General features: G+C 47.6%; 1 protein-coding gene across 4 annotated transcripts in view; it reads right to left on the bottom strand.

Annotated features, from left to right (window-relative positions):
• Nucleotides 1–4,015: 4,015 nt before the first annotated feature.
• Nucleotides 4,016–25,658, bottom strand: part of LOC126521636 (splicing factor, proline- and glutamine-rich-like) — a 95,862-nt gene continuing 74,219 nt past the window's right edge. For 2 of the 4 annotated variants that reach the window (XM_055065779.2, XM_055065777.2), the window contains exon 7: nucleotides 4,016–4,544. In XM_055065779.2, the coding sequence (XP_054921754.1) occupies nucleotides 4,350–4,544 (195 nt within the window). In that variant the 3' untranslated portion in view covers nucleotides 4,016–4,349. Of the gene's footprint in view, nucleotides 4,548–25,658 lie in introns of all 4 variants that reach the window. The other 2 variants (XM_055065778.2, XM_050170342.3) reach the window with 1 other exon arrangement.

Raw genomic sequence — 25,658 nt, 5'->3', positions numbered from 1 at the left:
CTTTTTGTTGAGCCCAACTCAATGCCCAACTCCTCACAAATTTGGAGAAGTTCTTTGACCTTGTACTTCTCCATCGTTCACACTGTCCTCCTGCTGTTTACCCTTTTTGAATATACCTGCCGTATGCTACTATAACGCTACTAGTAAGACATCCGCAAGTATTTCACACACTACCCTGTTTACCCCCCTCAGCATCCCCTGGTTTTCGAAACACTCTCACTAGGCTTGAAACACACAAGGTTAACACAATGCAACGCCAAATCCTTCCCTAAGCTACTATAACCTGTGTCATAGAACGTCTGGTGTTTGAGATAAACTTCAGGCACTCACCGCGCCGAGGTAGCCGATGCCGGTCAATCCCGTAGCTAGCATCCACTGTTGCGACTTTGGCGTGGTCCCGTAACGCTCGTCACCCGTTTCGTGACAGAGCGTTGCCAGCTCTCTAGTCGGTAGCGAAGACTCCGAGCCAGGCGTCGGTGAGAATAACAAAAGGGACTTCATACACTATATACAGGTCATTACGCGTACACCCGTGGGAGGTAAAATCGTTCCGCCAGGGTAGAAACGAGCGCTGGCGTCTAGAAGGTGTTCTGTGGTCTATCATGAAACTTTTTTGGCACTACGGAGTGGGGTCGAGTTTGTTTATGCTCGGACGCTGGCTGCCGGCGCGGTAAAATCGGTGAAGCAGATGGGCACTGACGCCCAATTTGGCGACCGCTGTGTCGGACAGACCGACTCGCACCTGCGGTGCTCGTGCTAAGTCAGTCGTGGCAGATCATAGCTTTCTCGCGCCATACGGCGACGTGCCTTGTAAATAACATCAAAGATGTTTCTGTGGTAGCGACCGTAGTAGAGCCCGGGCCGCACATATTGAATATCTAGAAGGCAGAACGCCTTAGCAACCGCGGTAGAACGCAAGTGGCTGAAAGACCGCCGGTGACGATATGACTGACCCAGCACCAGCGCCGCAGGCGTGAGGAAGTCTGTCCGACGTACCTTCAGAGGCAAAGTTCTGACTGGTGTTGCAGAAGTCACGGGGCGCGGTAGTGCTGAACTTAGCGTGACACGTTGGCGGCTGGACGTAATTGTATTTATTCAATCATGTTTTCCATAACTGTAACAACGTGTCATTATTTAGCATTATTGGCGGCGCCTCCAGGACGCCAACAAAGTGGCAACGGGTACACCAAACCTAGAAACCGGACTGGTCTGTTTAGGGCTAGCCGAGGCCTGCGCGTGCCAGGGATGTATAAGATCGGCTGTCCGCGATAGCGGACAGCCAATTTTTTATGCGAACACCCCCTGGCACGCTTCGGCCTCCGCGGCCCCAACCCAAGTACGGGCCGCCCTGCTTCCAGCTTTGATCCCCCCCGCAACTCCTTGGGTGCCCTGGAGATACTGCGCCGCCTGCTTTATTATGACCTCAGGTGCTCTCCCGAGTCCTCCGTTTGCCGGTTACATGTGCCCTCCTGGAGCAGTGCTTGTAAAAAATCCAATCTATCGTCGCGACGAAAAAGGCGACCCGCGACTTATACAACACCAGACAGAACATTGCCCCTTCAGACACAGCGATCACCAAACGGGGCGTCCGCGCCCACTACCTCACCGCGCGCCACGGGCAGACAGCGGCTGAGCGTAAACGAACTCGACCGCACTCCGCAATGCCGGCATGTCTAGGGGACAAGCGCAGGCACCTCCTCCGTACCAACGTTACTAGACTAGCTAGTCTAGTAACGTTGCTCCGTACTGCCTAAGCACCTCCTCCGTAGTGCCTAGGCAGTAACTCTATGCTAGGCAGAGTCATAAATTCAAGGAGCAAAAGCCCAGAGATTTTCTCTCTCGCGCCCGCACTTAATCGCGCCTGCGCACAAACGACTGGCGATCGCTCAAACGAACGTCTGGTCACACGGTCTCGTCACTTACGAGGACGTGCGCTCGAGAAACTGGTGTCACGGGCCCGCCCGGACGTCGTACTCACATCTGGTAACAGCCGGACCGCTCGTTCCGTACTATCGTCTACTCGCGTCAGCTCTCGCTCATTCACACCGGCGACTTGAGGAGGTCGCGCGACCATTCGCGACTCGCGACCAAAAAAGCGACCGAAGGCGACTGATGTTCACACCGGCAGCGGCAAGCCCGGCTGAGCGCGACCCGCAAGTCGCAATCCCGGAGATTATCGTTCTCAGCGAGAGCTCTCGGAATCTACGTGGAATTTGAACGCGACGCCGGAGGAGGCCGGATGTAGACACACGAAAGATCACTTCCGGTGCGCCGCTGATTGGTTTATCAGTTTTGCGACCACGGTCGCGCGACTGAAAAATCGCGCAGAGAGCGACTGGCCCAAAATGGTCGCTTTTCAAGAAAGGCGACCGTTTGCGACCATTTGCGACCAACTTGGTCGCGCGACCACTGTCAGTCGTTGGTGTGAATGAGCCCTTTGGTTTCCTTGTTTCGATCGTCATGGTTTGCGATTGTTTTGTAATCCGATTGCATGCGCGACGCGAATTCTGTAGTACTATCTGGAAGCCACGCGGCACCAGCTATTACACTGGAACTGTCGACGACCCGCAGATCAGATTTTCGATGATCATCGACTCTCCTACATGTTTCTCCAACTTCTTTTTCTCAATATATCGCGTAATGAGAACACGTATAGCACTGCGCTCAAATTTCACATTAGGGAGTATCGTAATTGTCAGTGGATTTTCTAGTTCCACAATGGTTTCGAATATCTGCCAGAGAACAGCCATCAATAGAGCCCGTGTCCAATTCACGAAGTGGCCTATTGCCAGGTCTTCAGAACGCGCAGCCAGATCGCCAGATACCAGTGTTCTACCACATTTAGTGTTACCGTATATGGCTCCTGCAATGAGGCACATATGCGGGGGCCACATGAAATCTTAATATAGTTTTCAGAGTTCTATTGCAGTGGCGGGGGCTTATGATGCGGCTTAGCGTGGCCATGCAGGCTTTATCTTGAAAGCGACCTGCGGCAGGTACAAGAGAGTAGGCAAGCAGAGTATACTGATCGCTTCGTATGCCCTATCCTCTCCCCGCTTAGTTCACGTTGAAGCAAGAGGCAGCACGAAGGGCAATTTGCTCGCTGCTCTTTCTCACACCAGCGTTTTGAGAGAGAGAGTCCGAGGTCATTGTGCGAGATGTGTTCATGTTTGCTTGTGCGCGCATAATACCATACTTGGCAATTTAGTTAGCAAGCAAATGTTCACAAGTTTATACAGCTGATAAAACAGCAAGGTTCCAACTGGTTTTGTGCATAAGTCGAGGGGCACAGTATACAGTGCTGAAATTGGCATTGTAACTAAGTTAGTGGCTGGGCGCGACAATATTTCATTAAGGATTTCCTTTTACTATGTTGTAACAATGCGTCGTTATTTTGTATTATTGGCGGCTCCTCCAGGACACACAGCTAGAACCATATGGACTGGTCCACGAGCTGGAGCTAGCATATATTTGTATGCGAACACCCCCTGGCATGCTCCGGCCTCGGCGGCCCCAACCCACAGACCACCCTGCTTTCAGCTTCGATCACCCCACTGCCCCTTGGGTGCCCTGGAGATGCTGCCCCGCCTGCTTTATATAATCTGAGGTGCTGTCCCGAGTCCTCCGTTTGCCTGTTATATGTGCCCTTCCGTAGTAGTACTTGTAAAAAGTTCAATCTGTTGCCGCGACAAAAAAAGCACCTCGGAATGAAAAAAGCACCCCCGCGACTTCTGCAACACCAGTCGAGGCCCTGCTGATAAAACTACTACCCTTGCTTCATATAGCCGTCTAATAATTTGCTATCGCAGTGACACTTGATTAGTCTTTCGGGTGAAACTGCAACATTCTTTTCCCCACTACATCCTCTCTGACATGAACCAAAATGCATGTCCCTAAAGAACTGATCAAGACCCAAATAGACAAGTTGTCAAGGCAACTAGTTTTGTTGTGTCGTCTGCAATATTGCAGCATCTGATAATGTAGTAGTAGATATAATGCAATTAAAAGACCATACTACTATGCCATACTACCCTCTTTATTACATACCAACATTACGAGGTTACAAAGTGAAATGAAGCATGGCAAGTAATGTGACACTAGGTCTATTTATTTGAGACATGGACATTGGACAACACAATGACTTTGTCATGCTTACACGATTAAATGTGCGGATGCTTCGAGGGACATGCACCGGAGGTGTCTGTTTGGTGCATTGGCATTTCTCCACAACTGCCCAGACAGTCATGTAAACCAGCTTGTGAAAGAGAGAGCACATGACTGTCAGAGCCAGCAGCAGACAGGGCAGAGCGGCAGAATGTTTGCCACACCAAAACTAAAACCCTCGTTAATTAGTATCGGCGTGCACGCTTGGCTTCCATGTCATAATCTCCACGGTCCAGAACATCTCTGCGCATCATCATGTCTCTGAGGCCTCCAGGTGCACTTCTGGTGCCATTCATAGCACCTGCCCCCATTGATGGCTGCGGTGGCTGCTGACCAGGGCTCCCTTGCCCGGCTATGCCTTGGTCAAACCGGGACTGCCGCTGCTAGACAAACAAGACAAGTGGACAATAAATGTGTGACAGTGAGTTACATTGTTGATTACCTTGGCAGAAAGGAACAGCATGAAAGTGAAACAAGATAAGCAGAAAGAGAGAAAATGAAAGCCCACAATAGCCAAGAGGCATTATTTAGGTTGCTTTTTGCTGCCCTATACAGCACTTACTGTGTCGCTGCAATAAAGGACAGATACTAGTTAGCACTGCAGATGATTATGTGCAGTCAAAGGCTGCCATAAACACAAAATAAAATACATTTCAAGGGATGTGGCGAGCTAGTACACCAGTTCATCAGGTGAGCCTGTGTGCTTTTCAGCACAGTGGCTTTTGTGTGTGTGTGTGTGTGTGTGTGTGTGCGCGTGCGTGCGTGCGTGTGTGTGCGTGCGCACGCCAATGAGAAGGTCATCACAGGCTCACAAACTAAGTGATACTGGAGTAAGGGTTCCCCATAAAGCAGTGAAGTGTGCACTTGCCTTATGAACCATTTTCAGAGGACAGCAGCTCAAATGCACTGGTGAAGCAACCATTCTGAGCATTTCTATTTCTAATGCACACACATAAAGATAATGTCTCTTGACACTGTGTGACACTGCGCGCCAAGTACGGGGGGGGGCAGAGTTTTCTCACCCACATCATTTGAGGTTTATTTTGACTTGCCTCGACCTTTTCACTTAAAATTTTATTGTAGCTTATAGCTTACTGCCTCATTCTTGGCATGGACCTGCACGGATTTTAATTCATACATTGCTTTATTTCTGAAAATTCTGACAATAGGAGAACAAGCGCATTAGAAGTACCAGCAGCGCATGCCTCATCCGTCTTTTTTCACTCCAACATTGTTTTAAATTTCCACACACTCCAACATTGTTTTAAATTTCCACTGCAAACAACATGCACATACACAATATACACAGGACAAAGTTTACTATATTTTTAAAGAGAAGAAGGTAGCCAATTAATTATTTCTAAATGTATGTATAACTAAAGGTATGGCTTAGGGATGGAAACATCGTCACTTGCATGCAGATGCCATAAAAACATACAGGGTGTCCCAATTAACTATCATGCAACCAAGATTTAAAGAAAGCAATGCGTTACTCGAAGAAAACCTAGTGCATATTGTTTCCAGTACAGTGGAGTAGCTGCCAGTAATTTTTTCATTACTGATATTTAATTAGGTAATTGTAATTATGTAACTCGAGACATACTATCATAATTATCAAGGCGTCAATGAGGCACAGCCAAAGGACATCTAACTGCAGTATTTTCAGCGACGCACTAATTGCGTACTAAATTTTTCTGACATAATTAAGCCCTGAGAAACATGGTGAATACCACATGACTGTGCTCCCACCCGCATCATAAAGCAGCGCCCTCGAACGGGCTCCTTCTGAATTAGCCAGAACGAAATGAAGGAAATACAGAGAAAAATCATTGCTCAAACACTCTGTACAGATGGTTAACCAGCGAAGCTGAAACCTGCGGCCCTGGTGTTTATGACAGGGTTAATCCCGACGGTACTTTATACGACAGCTTGGTAGGCTGCAAGATCCTTGGCACGCGGCTGCTGCTTGCAATCGGCTGCACACACCTGTTCTTATGTCCGGGCCGCAGCATCGGGACGGCATAGACGAGCTCGTTCCCAGTTCTACTCGCGGGGTTGTTGATTGAAAGCTGCCTGCTCCTCAGGAGTAAATATGACGCGTGGCCTACCCATTTTGGAGCCAGAAAGAAATTGCTGTGCACCCGCTCGGTTGCGACGGAGAGCAACGATGTCACTACTGGCGTAGCGAATCGTGCGCCTCTTTGTCTATATTTCTTAAACTGCATCCCCACAAAAGCTGATGAGTCACCGGACTTCTTGAGCAACATCATGTGCACATGAAGAAGCCAATTTTCACAGAAACGCCCAGGTAAATTTGCATAATGCACACCACTAGAGTGACTGCGCAATCGGCACCAGGTTCAATGTAGGGTGCGGAATTTACGCCGGTGCTATAATCATCTTCTTTGATCACACACTGACTATACAGCGTTACGTGGACGAAATCCTGGAGTGGTGGAAGAGTTTCTCAGCGAAGTCCCGCTATATCACGTCTTCCACTTTTGTGGTATCAGCAAGATGGACCACCAGCACACAGCAGCACGCCGAGCATGAATCTGTCTGGATGTGACTTTTCATGCGCAATAGATGGGAAGGCACGGGCCTGTAAATCGGCCGTGCATGTCCGTTTGGGGTTATGTGAAAGACCGTGCTTACATGATCGAGACAGACGTAAGATTAGCTCGAGACAAGGATAACGGATGTCTGCCGTAAAATTAGAGCGTCGGTCATCAAGAAAGCCACTGAAGATGTGATAAGGTGGACTCAGTACTGCCCAGCTGCAGAAGGAGACCTATTCAAACATGTCCTCTAGGCAGCAGCTGGTGTTAAACGGCGCTTACACATTCATAGATAATAATGGCCTACTAAAATCTGATGTATCTTTTGTTTATTTTTTTGTGCAGGCATCCCGATTGGGAATTCAGCTACATTAGGAGTGGTTATTTACTTTCTTGAATGCATCGGCTTTGTCTTTTCTAAACACGCGGGTCGCTTTCCGGTCTGTTTATTCTGCTTTTATGTTATGCCATGGACCTTTTTTTTGCAGCACGTACACACTCATGAAAACTAAAAGTCATTTCAATTTGGTTTGGTCTGAAGCAGGTTTTTGGCATGAAAAATAGCTGCACGCTGTCGATGCGGTGCAAGCAAAGCCGGGATTTTAAATATGCTATGCCTATTACATTGCTTTTCGTGTTTTGTGTGTGGTCAGAGTGGCGCTTCGCCTATCAATGTGATCAGTCGGCCTTGAGAGATGGATGATAAGTGTGACCTAGAGAGGAAGGGATAGCTGCAAAGCCACGAAACCAGCTGCTGATGCTGCTTCCGCACCATCATCAAGGTGGTGCACTGTCTTTTCAGGTTTGCGATATGCAAGACAGTTGCTTTCAAACAGCTTATTTGAGGGCACTGCTTTATGATGCAGGTGGAAGCGTAGTTGCGTGGTATTTTTCATATTTCGTGAGGTTTGTTTGCCAGTCGGAAAAAAATTGCATGCAATTAGTACGTCGCACAAAACACAGCATCCAGATGTAATTTGGGGGTGCCTACAAATGACTCTTTGACACTGACAATTAGCACAGTACTTCTCGAATTAGATAATTACAATTGTCGAATGAAATTTCAGGAACGAAATAATTACTGGCGGCTCTCCACTGTACCAGAAACAATATGCACTAAGTATATATATATATATATATATATATATATATATATATATATATATTAATGGGGTTCGGAAAGCTGGTCGGGCTGCTGTCACAAAGTGAATACTTTTCACATAATTTCTAAATCAAGAGCAGGCCTTTCAGATAGTTTGATACACTGGCAGCATTACAGTAATGTTGAGACAATTTTGTTGGAGGAAGAATATTTGGATTTGTAGGCTGTATCCTTAAGGTCATAGTTCACAGGAAGGTCAGCTACAGAAACAACCTCACAGTAGTGAACAGAAAAATGTAGGAAATTAAAAAACACATGCAAAAATGAAATGAAGACATCACAAATAGAGCAGATGATGCACATAAGCTCCTAAATGTGAAAACGTCACTATGCAAGCACAGGGAGCTGCTTTAAAAGTTCGGCTTGATCTGAAGGTACATTAACAAATAGTTATGCAAATTTATATACAGCAGGTGTCACAAATGAATGAAAACTCAAGGAGGCAATGGCACCAAATTTTTAGCTTGAATTATCCACTGCATGTTCAGCTACCACAATGTTAAGCCATATATATATGGGCATTCCACAGCATACTGGCAAAATTTTTGTGCATTCCATGCAGTAGAAAATCTTAATTACATTTTTTTTATATCGCAGCTGAGTTCTACAGCACTCTGGCAACAATGGCGGTTAATGAAATAACGAGGATTCGGTGTGGTCAATGTGCGCTGCGCATTAACCAATGCAAACACTGGTTTACTCTGTACTCAAACAGTATGCAGAATGCTGTTTCTGCTACGTTATTATATATAGCCATTTATTGTTAAAGCATAAGAACACCGTCTCTCAAGGCTACAGTAATGCTGAGTGTGCAGTACCACTGACAGGAAAGACGAGAAAGTCTGTGCTCATTATGAACTCATTTCTATCGTACATTTAAAATTTAACTGCTATATATGTGGGCAAACATAAATGCATTAAGTACTGTACGAAAGAACCAAGACTTAAGAAAGACTTATGGCACATTCAACCGATTCCTACTGTACTGTGACTTGAATTGCAACAATGTGGAGCTCACTCGAGATCAGAGCCAGAAAAGCCTGCCCGAGCTGAACGTACCAGAGCAATCAGAACCCACCAGCAGAGACAGGTCAGCACCTCTTCTGTTGTTAGCAAACACAGCGGACACATAAGATGCGCACAGGCATAACTAATAGAATTTGCAGGAGCCACGTAACCGGAGTTCAGGCTACAGTGCCTCTAAGCGCTCTTGAGCAGAAGACCAGGTGCTCTGAATGAGCCAGGTGAATGTGTTCCAAGTGCATGAATTCGTAAAGCACACCCTCAGCATGTTATGTGTGACCAGTTGAATGTACCATTAACTCCAAGGAAGCTTTATTTCTACAGTCATGACCACGTTTCAAGTCAAGCCATGCTCAAGGCAAGCTGAACCATCCATAGCTTTCGCTATTGAACTTATTGGCTTATTCAGCAGGGTGGCGCAATTTGATTTTGAAGGCACACTACGAAAACTGAAGACAAAGGATACAAGCAGACCATATTGCACATTCAGTATTTGTCATGTTGCGCTAGCAGGTTTATTTTTTTATTTAACAAGCCCACATATATGTACACACATGCACTGAGAAGATGCCATATTTTACATACACTTATTACCAGGAATAGAAGCAGCCAAGGAAGTTCTGGAGCAGCCCTGGCATCAGCAAATTTGGCACTATACAGCAGGTTTGGAGCATGAATTATCAGTTTTGGAGCAGTAAATACAAGTTTTGGAGCAGCTTGGTATGTGTCAATATGAGTGAAATACAGGCATATGAAGAAAAGGTGTCCCCTATTTCACTTTGCAGAACACTATTAGGTTATGGCAGACCAGATCTGCTGAAGCCCACAAGGTGAGCGAAATTCATGACAAGGAAAAATTGTCCACCACTTGATTGTAGCATGAAGCTACAAAGGAAGGTCATATGAGTTTATCAGAACGACCATTAAATTACATACTGGATATGCCTACTAAATGTAACTAAGAAAAAAAAGTAACTGTGGGCTTTCCAGGAACACTGCTCTCTCTACGTTGATAGGCTAGTGCTAAAGCTAGTCTTTTTTTTTTTTCATTGTAAAAATACCCTTCTAGAAAATATTGTATTTCAAATGAAAACCACTTGCTGTGATGCCTTATTTGCGATGCAGGTACTGAATAAATAAAAAATTGTGAACAAGCAACTAATATTTATTTTAATGAACCAACATTTATTACCTTACCTATTCATTAAGGTGTCAATGCAAAGGTTGTGGACTACGTCAAGAAATGACCGATAACAGCTTATATAGCAACCTAGGTTTTCTGTGATCCTTTTTCTTTTCTGACAAAAACAAACAAAGAAAGCCTACACAATTAAAGAAAAAAAATCTACGTGACAACGCGTCCCCGCACCAGCAATATAAATGGTCTCAGACATAAATGTCGTCATCAGTGCATTGGGTATACTAAAAACGTGCAAACCCGGGCCACGGTCTTGTAATGGCTCGGAAGGCGAACTGTTACCAAGATCATGTTACTTCGCTTTTGATAGGGACCCAAGATGCGAGCCAAAAACTGCCGACGCAGCTCTAATGCGATAAGAAAAAAAGTGTGGCTGCCCGCACCTGGTGCCCCTGCTTGACGAAGTTTGCATAAAGATTGACGCAATCCTTAGTGTGCAGCATGTCTTTTTATTATTACTTCACGGGGTTTCTTTTTCATTAGAAAGGTCTTAATCAATTAAATTAAAATAAGACTACAGGGTTTTACGTGCCAAAACCACAATATGATTATGAGGCATGCCATAGTAGGGGACTCGGTTAATTTTGACCACCTGGGGTTCTTTAATGTGCACCCAATGCACAGGACATGTGTGTATTTGCATTTCACCCCCATTCAAATGCAGCCGCCACAGCCGGATTTTGATCCAACAACCTTGGGCTCAGCAGTGGAACACCAAAGCCACCATGCCACCATGGCAGTTTCTCCGCAAACCCTAGGTTGTTTCAAATGCCGATGTCAGTAATTTGTAAACGTCACCCACAACATTGTCATGGCCCTCTTATCGATTTGTTCAACTTATAAATTTAGCTAATTAAATGTATTCATGCACAATGAATGAGAAATATTCACAGTCGCCATCATGAACAACAACCATCAAGGTACAGTGAACGCCATTCGCATAGTGCCCTCGCATAATTTTTAATTCTTGGCGACCTTCAGTTAAGATAGCACAATATGGCAGCATAAGTGTGAAGTGACATGTTGGTCATTGCATGTTTGCCAGTATTTCACATCGCTTGCAGAGAAAAAGCTCAATTTAAAAAAAAAATAATAATGGGATAAAAATGTTTACTGGCTTCCCAGTCCGCATCGTGAACACCGTTGCTGTGAACGCAATTTCAGAGGCTTTCAGTTTCACTAAACGTTAAATTATATCCACAATTTGGCCGCTAAGGTTGACTAAATATGAGACATTACATCCTTGGCTTGCTTTCTGTGGTGGGAAGAGACTGATTGTGTGTGGTGTGGCTGGGCAGAATATAATGTAGCCCGAGAGCAAATTTGAGTGACGATTGTGGTTGCCATTGGATATTTGTGACCAAGAATTTTCATGAAAGCAAGCAGGTTGTTTGTTGATGTGCTGCACTATCAACCTGGTAACCGGACGTGGTACTGGTGCGAAACAGATTTAGAATGACACACGCATGGCGTTCACCCATTAACCGATGCAGATGTACCAACAGGGCACAAAATCAAGTGCTAAAATTTATAACGATACTGATGAGCTACACGCTGAGCAGGCTATATATACAACCTTATTATTTCAGTGTGACTTTCCTTCCCGACTGCCCCATCCGCGCCAGTTCAAATCCTATTTAGCTGGTCTGCATATACGCAAATGCGCAGCACTATTATAATAAATTGTGATGCACTGTGTAGCATAGAACGGTTTCCATTTTCTTGTGGCCTAGTCCTTGGAGTGTTGGTGTGTTTGGTGGCACAAGCCACCAGACAGACCAAATACTGAAAAGACACCAACACTGAAACAGATTGCTTTAGGCTAGGATTTCAGGGCTAAGTGCTAGCCAATGCATGTCTACGGCTGTGTGGTTGCCAGTGGACATGCACATCCTGCTAAATTTGGCAACTTCATTCGAAATTAGTGTTTTGGCGCAGATTGGCACAGGTCAATAGTTTGGCGCAATTGGCGCAGCACTTCATCGCTGTAATACACAGTATGAAGCATACACCTTCATTCCCATTTGAGACTGTAGGTATTCCCGCCTTCCATTTCTGTTCACTTTATATTGTGCACATTTGTGGTACAGCTCAAAGAAAATACTACCAGTGCCTAAGCTGCACTCCTGCAAGCATGGTTCTGCATTTTCAGGGTTAAAATTTAACAATGTTTTCTTCAGATGACTTCCAACAAAAGATTCTCAGAATCCTCTTCTGCAGTGCATCAAAATAAGTTCTTCAGGTGGGACTCTATTACCAGCTTTAACATGACAAACAAAATGGTCACAGTTGCACCTTTATTGAGCAGTGCCGTCTAGCAACGAGTTTATGCACTGCAGCATGCAGCCTTTGGTGATAACCTATTGGCATCTTTGGTTGATCGCTGCGGAGCACTATAGACGGCTCTCACAAGCAGCATTATGTTTGAAAGAGTGTACACCCTATATTTGGTTGGTTCAGTTTGATCACTCTCTTATTGCATAAAGCGCTCTCAGGCACACTAAACCTTGTCATCTGAGCAGTCATTAGGACTGAGAACGATTCTGGTCACATGATTACAATACAGCGTTGTGTCAACGCTGCTGTTCACAACGGTTCACCGTAATTCAGGCTCTGGTGTCCCACTGAACGCTCATTGCATCTGAACATCCCTCATTTTGACTGAAAGTGTCAGGAGCTTCGGCTAGGCTTTGAAACAGCTACGATGCGAAATCTGATTTCTGTCATAGTCACGTGGTTCTGCCTCTGGCATTTCTTCCTCTGAAAAGCCATATCTTCAGCTTGCATAAATTTCTTCTGCCACTGAGTTCTAGCAACGCTGGATCAACCAGACTAAGAGTCGGAGGACAGCGGCATCCAGCCAAAGATGCCACATGATAGCCAAAATACTGATGTGGTCCACTTGAACTAGCTAAAGATGGACATTCTTCCCAGCCCAAAATGAGAGAACTTATACACATGATTGCATGTAAGGTGGTGCAGTGGGCAGCAGATATTGTGATGACAGTGTTGTTTAAGCGGGCGTAAGCAAGGCTGAACTTTGAAGCTTCAGAGTGTGAACTTTGCAGCAGCAATAGTGCCATGCACAAACACCAGTCACTGAACGAAGGCACTTTCATCAAACGCACATGTTACGATTAATAATGTTCCAATGTATGATACATGTTGATTGTTGCGTCAAATCCGGAACTCACAAGTACCCCGGCCAATGTACAATGTTACATGATGAGCTAGCCTTTGTGACAATCCTCCCGCTGCCTCACTTCTCAATTCTTTCCAAAACTGAGAGCGCATGCTGATCACAACTAACACATGTTCCTAAGTTTTTTGGATAAACTAGAGCCCCCAGAAGTTTTACTGGTGAGTGTGCTTTTTTTTATTTCACACATTTATTAGAAATCATACAATTTTAACTATAGATAGCTTCTCTTGATGATGATGTGTGGTGTTTTATGGTGCAGGGGCCAGGTTTGGCCAAAGAGCGCCATGACAAGTGGTAATGTTGACAATGTATTGTGGATGGTGTGCACAATGAATTCCTCATGGTAGATGTATCATCGTCATCATCAGCCTGGTTATGCCCACTGCAGGGCAAAGGCCTCTCCCATACTTCTCCAACTACCCCGGTCATGTACTAATTGTGGCCATGTTGTCCCTGCAAACTTCTTAATCTCATCCACCCACCTAACTTTCTGCCGCCCTCTGCTGCGCTTTCCTTCCCTTGGAATCCATTCCGTAACTCTTAAATGACCATCGGTTATCTTCCCTCCTCATTACATGTCCTGCCCATGCCCACTTCTTTTTCTTGATTTCAACTAAGATGTCATTAAGTCGCGTTTGTTCCCTCACCCAATCTGCTCTTTTCTTATCCCTTAACGTTACACCTATCATTCTTCTTTCCATAGCTTGTTGCGTCGTCCTCAATTTAAGTAGAACCCTTTTCGTAAGCCTCCAGGTTTCTGCCCCGTACGTGAGTACTGCTGGTAAGACACAGCTGTTATAAACTTTTCTCTTGAGGGAGAGATGAGAGATGTAACATGGCCGTAAAAGGGCCTAAAACGTGTTGCTGTAAGTGGCGTAGAATATATAGGTGATAAAATAATGACATTGACTAGGTAGTTATGTGGGCTATGGCAATGGGCTTTCATTAAGACATGATGCAACAAAACATAATAATGACACCAGAGTTTCAAGAGAGCCCTTTAATGCAGGGCTGTTAGTCATGTGCTAAAAGATGCATGGCCAAATGATATTCAAGTTGTCGGTTTCGGCTAAAAAACCTAAGACTGTCTGCAGATTAAAAAGCGGTTCATCGCTAAGAAGAAATGCAGGGTGAAGGGGTATATTCTCGCGATATGCAGAAGGGAAACACTTTTTCCTCTCTGTTTCTATTGCAAGGCACTGAATAAGAAAGAACATGGAGAACTGTCAAACAATTGCCGCACTTATTAAAAGTCAGAGGATTGCCCCTAGTCAAGAGATAAGAGTGAGTACCGTATGTGTGGCCTATTCTTAATCGGCAAAGAAGTACTTCCTTGTACCGTGCTGTTTTCCCACTTATCCAGTTTCCCAGTTTTGGTTTTATCACATGAAGCTTATTCATTGCTTGTGTATCCCACTCGCCTTGACAATGATTCCTCAATTTACGGTGTAGAAAAGGCTTTAGGTCTGTGGCAGGGATGGGAATATTTCTATCTTTGTTGCTAAAGCTCACTGACGTAGCCATTTCATCAGCAGCTACATTGCCTTCTATACCCCTGTAGCCAGGTACCCAGCATAATATAGATAGCTTCTCATCCCCCTCCCAATTGCGCTACAAAAGCAAGAGCATAAAGCAGGGAACAGGAAAAAAAACCCTACTCTGCAGTTACTTCTCCCCATTTGTTTCAAGGTCATTAAAGCTTTTTCACTCATTATGCAGAGGACGACATGGTGCATTTAATGGCTATGCAGACAAGAAAGCAAGAATGCAAGGATGATTGCACAAGCATCTCTTCGTCCATCATTATGCCGTTGCTTCTTCAAAGCTGTTTTTGTAGATATTTTTAACACACACCACCATATTGTTACGCTGCATGGCAGAGCTGAAGAAGAGGAAATAAAAGAACTGCACACGGTGCAGAAAATGCTTGAATGCCCGCAATCTTGTCTATATGCCCCCTCGATCATCTTGTGAATAAATCCATCCCATCCGTAACAACTTTGATGGACGGTGCGGGGTAAACGCTCCGGACAACCTTCTCCTAAGCATCCTGCAACAAAGTTGGCGCTTGCTCGGACTATCGCCTGAAGACACGGACAAGAACGAACCACAAGCAGCTGGAGGCAGTAGCCATGACACAAGCATGCAAGATGATGGTGGGCGCCCAAGGCAAATTATCTGCTGGATCACTCACAAACAACCGCACACTTTTTCCAGCAAGGCTGATGAGGATGTTGACGACTGGCTTAAGTATTATCAAAGGGTAAGCGGTCACAATGGGTGGAACGCAATGGCGGGACTTCCTAACGTCGTCTTCTTTCTCACCGGAACCGCACTTCCCTGGTTCCATAATAACGAAAGCACGATGACAATGTTCGTTGACAAAATCAAGAGCTGTTCGGAGACTCATTTTCAATACGAAAGAAGGTTGAGCACACGCTTTCGAGTAGAGCACAGTTGCCCAGAGAAACATGCACAACTTACATTGAAGTATTGAAACTGTGCAGAATTGTGAACACGGGCATGTCAGATGAAGATAAGGTTGCACATCTTCTGAAGGGCATCGCTGAAGATGTCTACAATTTGCTTATATCAAAGGCAGACCTGCGGACTCTGTCTGATCTCGGACGTCATTGCCGTCCTTTTGAGGCACTGAAGACGCATCGGGTATTGCCAAAGTTGGGTAGATTTGACAACGTGACCACGGTTGCAAGTGTGGATGTCTCCTCCTCCCACGACATCGCCTTGTTAGTATGTCAATACGTTAAATAATTGGCACACTTTCAAGCACAAGGTGGAGGAAGAGACTCAGGACAGGAGTACCCCCAATGTGCACTTGACGTATGCTGTCCTGAACAGCCGGTGATTTGCCAACTAGAAACTAACAGTGAAATTCGGCCTTTGCATGATGAACACAGTGGAGTTCCGGCATCCTTCATGTGCTTTCGAAGGTCGTCAGACCACACTACCCCAACGCCTTGGTCCCCGGTACAGCCAGCCCCAGGCCCCATTTTACGACTATCCTGTGTACCGCGAGCCACCTACTTGCTTTAGCTGCAGTATCCGTAGACATATCACCACATATTGTCGCGGACCGTGGCAGCAAGTTTCGGGCATACCAGATTATCAATCTGAAGGCCAAGACAGCATGCCGTGGCAGACCGCTTCGCATCTTCGACGACAACCGCGTGAATGTGCATCCCGGCGTGAGTCTCCAGCTTCCGACCAGTCTTACTCCTCCTCCGACCGGCTATTATTGCTCGCCATCACCTCGCTGTTGCGACCGATGAAGGTGAGGTTGCGGGACGGTCAAGTAGTCCTCCACCAGTCGCCAGGCGCAAAAACAAAGTGTGTGTCTGTGTTGATGGTTTAAATACTGATGCCTTAGTCGATAACGGTGAATCACGAATATGCTGAAATGCATGGGAACATGTCTGCCCAGCGGCAATTGACATGTCGGAAAAATGTGTCCGGTACTGGCGAACACAGAAAGTCAAGCTGTCTGCCTGCAACGCACGGAAGATGTCCTTTCGAGGGCGCCGCGCGTTGCACCCGGAGCTCGAAGACAAGGTGGCAGATTTCGTCCGCGAGCATCGTGCCAGATCTTTGCAAGTGACAGGAACTCATCCGCATCAAAGCTATTGAGATCGCCCGAGAATCCGGACTGCCCAAGGAACAATTCAAGGGCTCCATTTATTGGGTTTGTAGCTTCATGTGACGCAAGGGATTTGCACTTCAACGGTGCACATCAATCTGCTAGAAGCTGCCAGAAGAATATGAGGACAAGCTGGTCGAATTCCAGCGCTATGTTATCCGTCTCCAGCAGCAGCATGGCTACATGTTGGGACAGATCGGCAACGCTGATGAAATGCCGGTGTGGTTCGACATGCCGTCGCCCACCACAGTGTGCAAATGCGGCGCAAAAGTCGTCAAGCTTCTTTCTACGGGGAACGAGCATTCACGCTTCACGGTGATGCTCGCGTGTACTGCAGTCGGCAGAAAGCTGCCCCCGTACATAATATTCAAGAGGAAGACGCTGCCAAAAGAGGCTTTCCCGCGGGATGTTGTCATTCGCGTGAATGAAAAGGGCTATATGGATGAGGCCCTCATGCTCAATTGGATTAAGACCATCTGGAATCGGCGACCCGGCGCACTCCTGCGGTGTCCAAGCATGCTCGTCTTGGATGCCTTTCGTGGGCACTTGACCGCAGGTGTGAAGCAGGCCCTCCGCGACGGGAGGATGGAACTCGCCGTCATTCCGGGAGGCATGACCTCCACACTTCAGCCACTGGACGTCGTACTCAACAAGCCCTTTAAAGACCGTGTCCGTGAACAATATAATCAGTGGATGGCCGGCGACAACCTGACGACCCCAACCGGCCGGCTGAGCAGGCCGCCTCTCGCCACTGTGGCCACATGGGTGTCGCAGGCTTGGCGCTCGCTGCCTGACGATATGGTGGTGCAGGCATTTAAGAAGTCTTGCATTAGCAACTCCTTGGACGGCACCGAGAATGACATGATGACATGTTGTGGGACGCAGCCAGCGAAAAGCAGTTGTCTTCGGACGAGAGTTCAGACAGCTAAGACGAATGAGCAGGTGACGACTCTGGTGGCACCACTAAATAAAACAAAGTTTTGTGCCTTATAATTTTTATGTTGATTTCTTTGCTTCAATGTAAGGGGGTCGACCTATATTCCGCCTCGACCAATATTCCGCATTATACGGTACACACGAATTGGCAAATGTACAAACACAGGCCTATAAAGATACGAAGTTCTTTCACCATAGACGGCCTGGGGAACTCGGCGACAGTGCGAAGCTTTGCAGGGTTGGGAAGGACACCATCCTTGCTGACAACATGGCCTAAGATGGTAGGCCGGTGGGCAGCAAAGTTGCACTTCTTCAAATTAAGCTGCAGTCCAGCATGTGAAATGCAAGTCAGGACGCTTGCGAGGCAGGGTCAGATGGGAGCCAAAGTCCTCCGAAAAGACAACAATGTCGTCCAGGTAGCAAAGACACGTGTCCCATTTGAGGCCTCTAAGAATGTTGTCCACGAGAAGTTCGAAGGTGGCAGGCGCATTACAAAGGCCGAACGGCATCGCATTAAATTCATATAGATTGTCTGGGGTTACAAACACAGTCTTGGGACAGTCAGCTTGATTCATAGGGACCTGCCAGTTCTCAGATCGAAGGTCCAAAGAGGAAAACTCTGCTCCTTGCAGGCAGTCGAGAGTGTTGTCAATTCTGGGCAGCGGATAGACCGTTTTTTTGTAGGCGCCGTCATATTGTGAACGCAGTGGCGCCGCCTATGAGCAGCGCCATACTGGCTTGGGTGAAAGCGGTGTTTTGCATGGCAGGTATACGCTCGGCGGTAGGTTCTGGCGCTTGTTTTCACGGTCATGTGGTCTATTTAGTATGACACGCGTCTTCTACGTGGTAAACGGTTCTGTGAGACGTGCTGAAGTGGTTTAAGGCGTCATGGTCGGAATTTCTGCTGGCGTTGATGTGGACGGAACATGCAGCGCGATGTGTGCGCGCATATTTGAGCCTACAATCAGCCTCGGAGATCAATTGTGTATTTCTGAATGTTCCATTCACTAATGTAACCTTATTGAAGTATTATCCTCTATTTCTAAGCTGCGGTTTAGGAGCCATGAAACATATGCGACGATTGTATACTAGCGTAGGTACCGTTCTGCTACGATAAGAGCTGCGATGTTATACTTTGACAAGCGTTCAAACTGTTCACTGCAGGTTACATTGCGTGACTACTTGGTTCGATGGATGAGGTTTCCGCCCCTGAATAAAATAGTTTTGGTAAGTAATTGCAGCATACCTTACAGTCTGAATTAAGCTTGTCCAGCAAAGGGACTGTTTACAAACTGCGTGAGCGTCCTAAGGGTAGGTGCTGGATTACAGATATTTTTGTTCTCTATACCGCATGGTCCAAGCATACGGCATCAGCGGTTATATATTTATAAACATTGTGCGGCGTGACTATTCAAGGTCGTATTGCGGCGTTAGCCCATTTTCTCTTGCTTTTTCGAGAAAGAGGATGATAACCGAAATTTTTTTTTCGGTTGTATTCGTTCCGTTCTCTGCGACGCACTCACACGTATTACGGAAATTTCTTCTCAAAAATAGGCATCGCATTCTTTTCGTGCGATCCCTCATATATTATGGCTGTATACAGGCCAAAAAGGCAATGCCGAAGCGCACAGCTTACATATGCATCGTGCTGGTTCACCAACCGCAGTGATCGCTGTGTTGAGCAGCGCCATCGGCCTCAAGCAGGAAGGCTAGCGTAGACATATGGTAACTTGAAGCCTACTAGACTTGAAATGCACGAGAACGATGTCGGTGCATCACAAATATTTGACAGCGCCTGCCGCTTAGATGTTTCGTGGTTGCCTTAGGTTGCCAATGCACGAGCGTGCGCTTTTATGCTTTACTCCCTATGCCAAGCGATCAGATAGTGAGCAGATTTACCATTTCATGCTGCTAATACAGACACCTTCTTTGTTGAATTAAAACTGATATAAGCAAAATACAGTGGAACCCTGTTCATATGTTTTTCACCGGACCGGGAAAAAAAAACGTAACAGCCGGGAAAACGCAACAGTGAGGAAAACTCCGAAAATGAATGAAAAAAGTGCAAATTCAACTATAGGCAATTTATTTCCACAGAGTGCGCTAAGGACTTAAAAAAGTCCAGAATGGTGGCTTGCCGTTTCTTTCGCTTGCTAGAAATCACCACACGTTTCTCAATAGCCTGGAAGGCAGCATTGCTGTCAGCGTCGCTGTGAGGTGCGGCGTACCTGCAGAGGAGGTCCAGAGCCGCGACGGCTTCTCCAAAGCTAGGATTTGGCAACTCCCCGGCATCATGCGGCTTGTGCTCCTCGTTGTCACCGCGCCACGGCAATGGCAACGGACGAAGGAATATCCGGGGGAAATTTTGCCCCCTTTGGCGTAATCATGCTAACGTGCTAACAATTGTTTAGTATTGCTGCGGAGCGCGCGCGTCCAAGCAGCCCGGTTGCGCGCAGCGCGGCGTGGTTCGCGAGAAATGTAAACAAGGGAGGAGAGCTGGCCCGACAGGCGGAGCAACGCCATGCGCAACGCCAACGTCCGGCTTCACTTTAGCTTCACAAAGGGTGACGTCAGGGCTTCTCATAGGTTTCCACGGAGGAAGGGTTTCTTTCCTCCATGAGTCGACCCGTCCAACAACCATGCGGTGACCGTGATGATAGTGAGAGCATTTTTCATGAATGGCCACCTAGTGGCAGCCTCTCAAACTGGCGTGCGGCTTCTTGCAGCCAGTTCCATAGCCAAGCCCAGCCAAAATTCGTCAAAAGCCAAAATGGCGGTTGGAGCGCGTTGCTTGCGCGGGATGCTAAGTTGCGACGTATCATGCGGGAACGTTTTCACAGCTACTACGTAACAGCGGGGTTCCTTATACATTGGATCCTATGGAAGCTATGGAAGCTAGAAACTTGATGTGGACACTCGCGTAGGGGTGCATGAGTGCCGGTATCAACGTGGTGAACAATGGCGGATGTGCGGCCCAAGGAAGATTGCTTATGATCGAAGGACATCTTAAAGTGGTGGTGTAGCTCCAAGAGTTGGGTACTCTGGGCAGGCAGAAGTTCGGAGTCAATTGACGGAAGGAAGCCTCTGAGGAGGACGAATTCACAATGGTCACAGGAGTAAGGCTGTCGTCGAGAAGACAACGTATCGTCAGGCTGTTGAGTAGAGTAGACGGAATCAATATTGTCAAGCTGACCTATACATTCGCCACGGAATAAAGTGGCTGTGGAAGAAAACCGATTCGTGACATAAATGGCGCTGCAAGAATTTTTGACTGCGAGAACTGCAAAAGGGAGGAGGAAGTTTTTGGAAGACTTGGAGGGTGTTTTGGAGACTTGGAGGCTTTGGAGGGTGTGTAAACAGGGCGGTGGAAGAGGGAGCATAGCTGCAAGAAAGTGGTACAAGAACAGAAGACAAAGGAGGTGAGTCAGTGTCCACGGCGACGACCACTCGAGAAGAAGGTGGCTTGTCAGATGAGGCGTCACACGTAGGCGACAACTCAAGTTCAGCACGAGCACAGTCAACAACAGCATGGTTAGTAGCAAGAAAGTCCCAACCCAAAATAAGGCCGTGCAAACATGGTGACAAAACGACACATTCCACTACGTACGAAATGTCCTGAATGACATGGTGAACTGTGCATGCCGCTGAAGGTTGAATGTGGTGCGCGGTTGCGGTATGCAGAGAGACGTCGGAAAGCAGAATCGTGATCTTTTTTAACTTACGGCACAGTTCTCCACTAAGAATAGACACAGCGGCTCCAGTATCAACGAGTGCTTGCACAGAAATACCTTCGATATTCACGGTTATTTCGTTTACAGGTAGAAATCGAGGCCTTGAAGTTGACATGAGCATGGTTCTTGCCTCCGGAACTGCGATGGCTAGTTTTCTGTTTAAATGGGTGGGGGGCAACGAAGCATATGGGATAGTGAATGGAGACGTGGTGAGGGCAAGAGACATGTACCATAGCCATGTCGATGCAGTGAGCAGTTGTCCATCGTTCTTTGAGAGAAGATCGGGTGCGGTGGCTCGGGATGCAAGTAGCCGTGATTTCTCAGCCCACGCTAGCACGGAAGTCACAATGATGACAGAAACGAGCGACATGGCCAGGTAGGCAACAGAAGTAGCAAACAGGCCTGTTGTCCGGTGAGCCAAGGATTAGTGGATAACGGTACAAGACAGCGAAAAGGTGACGGGTTCGGGCGGACAGGCGCACGTGCAGTGTAGAAGTCATTTGCAGGTCAACCAGGAACCGTGAGGAGCGGCATTGCTGGTGGCTGCCAGCATGCGACTTGAGCTAAGGTCAGAGGAGCGGAAACAGGCGGATGCTGGTAGAAAGTTGGTAGTCCCTCAAAAATTTGCTCCTTTATGGCTTGTTGTAGCATGGGAGCAAGCGCCTGCGCAGAGTCCGCAACATGGGGAACAAGGGACAACTGTCGTGCCACTTCTCTGACAAACTGCTGATTTAGCTGCATTAACATTGAGGTGTCAATAGCAGCAGCGCCGACAGTTAATGCTGACATGTTGGCCGTGTCAGTGCTCAGGAGGCGTGTAGAAATGCGCTGGTTCCGATACTTGTCATAGCTCTGGCAGTAGTGAACGACGTCTGTGACAGTTTGGGGATTCTAGGCAATGAGCATTTAGAAGGCGTCGTCATTGATCCCCTTCATGGTGTGTCAGATTTTATCAGATTCGGACACAGCAGGGTTGATGCGACAGCAGAGGTTGACGTCCTCAATGTACGATGCAATTATGTCCTCAATGTAGGACGTAATGTTCTCGCCGAATCGCTGGGTGTGACCGCTTAGGCGCTGTTCTGCGCGGAGCTTGCGAACAGCGGGTCAGCCGAAGACTTCCGTGAAGCTCGTTTTAAAGGACGACCAGTTGGCAATATCAGCTTCGTGGTTGTGGAACTACAGCTGTGCCATGCCCGCCAAGTAAAAGTTGACGTTGCTGAGTTTGTTGCCGTCATCCTATTTATTGTGGGCGTTCACCCACTCATACGTAATGAGCCAGTCCTCGACGTCGTGCTTGCCAGTGCCGTTGAAAATGACGGTCTCGCTGCCTTGGTACTCCGGAGCAGGCGACCACCCGTGGTGTGGTAGCACCTTGCTGAGGCGCGTCGGCAGGCATGGCCAAGACGGGTACAGAGTTCCAGGTTGAAAAAGGGAACCAGCATACCCCACCAATGGGCCTGTCTTACGCCGGTTTGATCTCGAGGCCACGACTGAGCTACACACTGATGCTAGCGGTGTGGGCGCTGGTGCCGTCCTCGTTCAACTTCATCATGGGCGCTAGCACGTTGTTGCGTACGCAAGTCGGACAGTGACGAGAGCGGAGCGAAATTGCACCATCACTGAATTGGAATGCCTGGCCATCACGAAATGCCTGCCAAGAATTGGAATAGTCTTCACCATCTAGAAGTTTTGGCCATATCTGTACGGTCACCATTTCAAGATAGTGACGTATCACCATTCTTTTTGCTGGCTTGTCGGACTGCGGGATTCTTCTGAGCGGCCGGCACGTTAGGCGTTATGCCTTCAAGAATATACCTTTTCTGTCGGCTAGAGGAGCGGTTGGCGTCATACCGATGCCGACTGCTTGTCTCGTGTCCCGTTGCCACACTCCACCACTAACGATGACAACTTCGCTTATCTTGCCAGCATTACCGAGTTTCCAGACTTCAGCAACTTTAAATGTGAACAATGTCGTGATCCTACACTCACACCCCTATTGGAGGCTGCCCGCACATGTTCACACTGTGCGACGGCCTGCTTTACAAAAAGAATTACTCTGCCGAGGTCGCTTCCTTGCTCCTAGTCGTTCTCGAATGCCTGTGTACTGCTATTCTTCGTGCCATGCATGATGACGTCACATCGGGCCACCTTGGTTTTGCTCGCACGCTTCATCGATTACGCCAGGGCTTTTATTGGCCGAAACTATGGAAGAGCACAACACAGTACATTGCAAGTTGCCCAGGTTTGCAATGTCGTATGAAGTCAGCGACACCTCCTGCAAGCTTTTAGCAACCAGTGAACCCACCTACCTTACCATTTGAAAAAGTTGGTATCGATTTCCTTGGCCCCTTTCTCAAGCAGCAGATCGCACAGATAACAGATGTTGTCTTGAATAATTCTCGAAGTCACGTGTCACCACGAGCGACGTCACCCTGCAGACACGATTACGTAGGCGCAGCGGCACAATTACGTAGGCACAGCGGCACGATTACGTCACCGTCCGGCTTGGAGCGCGGCGGCCACGAATGAAGAAGAAAACGGCTTTCGGATAAAAATTTCAGATCTTTCCGTGGCTCGTACCAATGTAATACTTTGCAGGCATGATTGTTACCACGCAATGTATGCTATGCGCTTGTCAGCTCAAAATAGCCAGACCTGGTGAGGGGCCCTTTAAGCGCTGAGAAGAGGTTTATTGGCGGCTCCTAAGGCAAAAGCGCAGCGACCGGGAACGGCGAGACAGCTCGAAGCACTGTCCAAAAAAGGCGACAGTAATCAACAGCGCGAGCGGAGCCGAGCCGCGCGTTGGCGATGTGTCTGAGTCGCGAGGCGCGTCTTCTTCTTCACAATCTCCCCCCGGACAAAAAGAGCCATCCTGGCGCCTTAAAAATCAGGAGGCAGAGGGTCGTGGTAGGGCTTGAGACGCGAGACGTGGACAATGTCACGTCCACGCCGGCGCAAGTCTTCAGGTGGTGACAGTGGCTCAATTAGAAAATTCACCGGAGATGTTTGCTCCAAGACTCGGTAAGGCCCTTCGAATTTTGGGACGAGTTTCGAGGAAAGCCCCGGAGTCTGGAAAGGGACCGACAACCACACAAGAACGCCTGGAGCGTAGGTGGTGTTTGGATGCGTGTCGGTGCGGTTTTCTTTTTGGCGTTGCTGTTGCTCTGCCGTAAAGGAGCGCGCTAGCTGGCGGCATTCTTCGGCTTGTCGGGCGACGTCGGAAACAGGTAGACACTCGGAGGCGTCAGGACGGTATGGAAGGAGCGTGTCGATGGTATGCGTAGGCTCGCGGCCATACAGGAGGAAGAAAGGTGAAAATCCCGTAGTGGCCTGGATCGCGGTGTTGTACGCGAACGTGACGAATGGAAGGATGCGGTCCCAGTTACCATGATCAGATGCCACGTACATAGAGAGCATGTCACCAAGTGTGCGGTTAAATCGCTCTGTGAGCCCGTTAGTCTGTGGATGGTATGCCGTGCTTGTCCGATGAATAATATGGCATTCCGAAAGCAAACTTTCGACGACTTCGGAGAGGAAGGCGCGACCTCGATCGCTGAGGAGTTCCCGAGGTGCGCCGTGTCGAAGCACGAAGCGATGTAGGACGAAAGAGGCTACATCCCGCGCTGTAGCACTTGGTAAAGCAGCAGTTTCGGCGTAGCGTGTCAAATGATCAATAGCAACTACAATCCACCGATTGCCGTCCGGCGTCATAGGAAGCGGGCCGTATAGGTCGATGCCGACGCGATCGAAGGGTGTGGCAGGGCACGGGAGCGGCTGCAAGGCACCAGATGGGCGTAAAGGCGGCGATTTGCGGCGTTGACAGTCAAGACAGCACCCAACAAACTTGTGTACAAAATTGTACATGCCGCGCCAGTAGTAGCGGTGGCGAATTCGTTCGTACGTCTTGAAGACTCCGGCGTGGCCACACTGCGGATCGTTGTGGAAAGCGGCACATATTTGAGACCTTAAGCTGCGGGGCACCACCAGAAGCCACCGACGACCTTCAGGAGTGTAATTGCGTCGGTG

Source organism: Dermacentor andersoni, chromosome 6, assembly GCF_023375885.2.
Source record: "Dermacentor andersoni chromosome 6, qqDerAnde1_hic_scaffold, whole genome shotgun sequence".
Classification (NCBI taxonomy): Eukaryota; Metazoa; Arthropoda; class Arachnida; order Ixodida; family Ixodidae; genus Dermacentor; species Dermacentor andersoni.
Note: the sequence above shows the minus strand (reverse complement) of the source record. Positions and strands in the feature narration are given on the sequence as shown.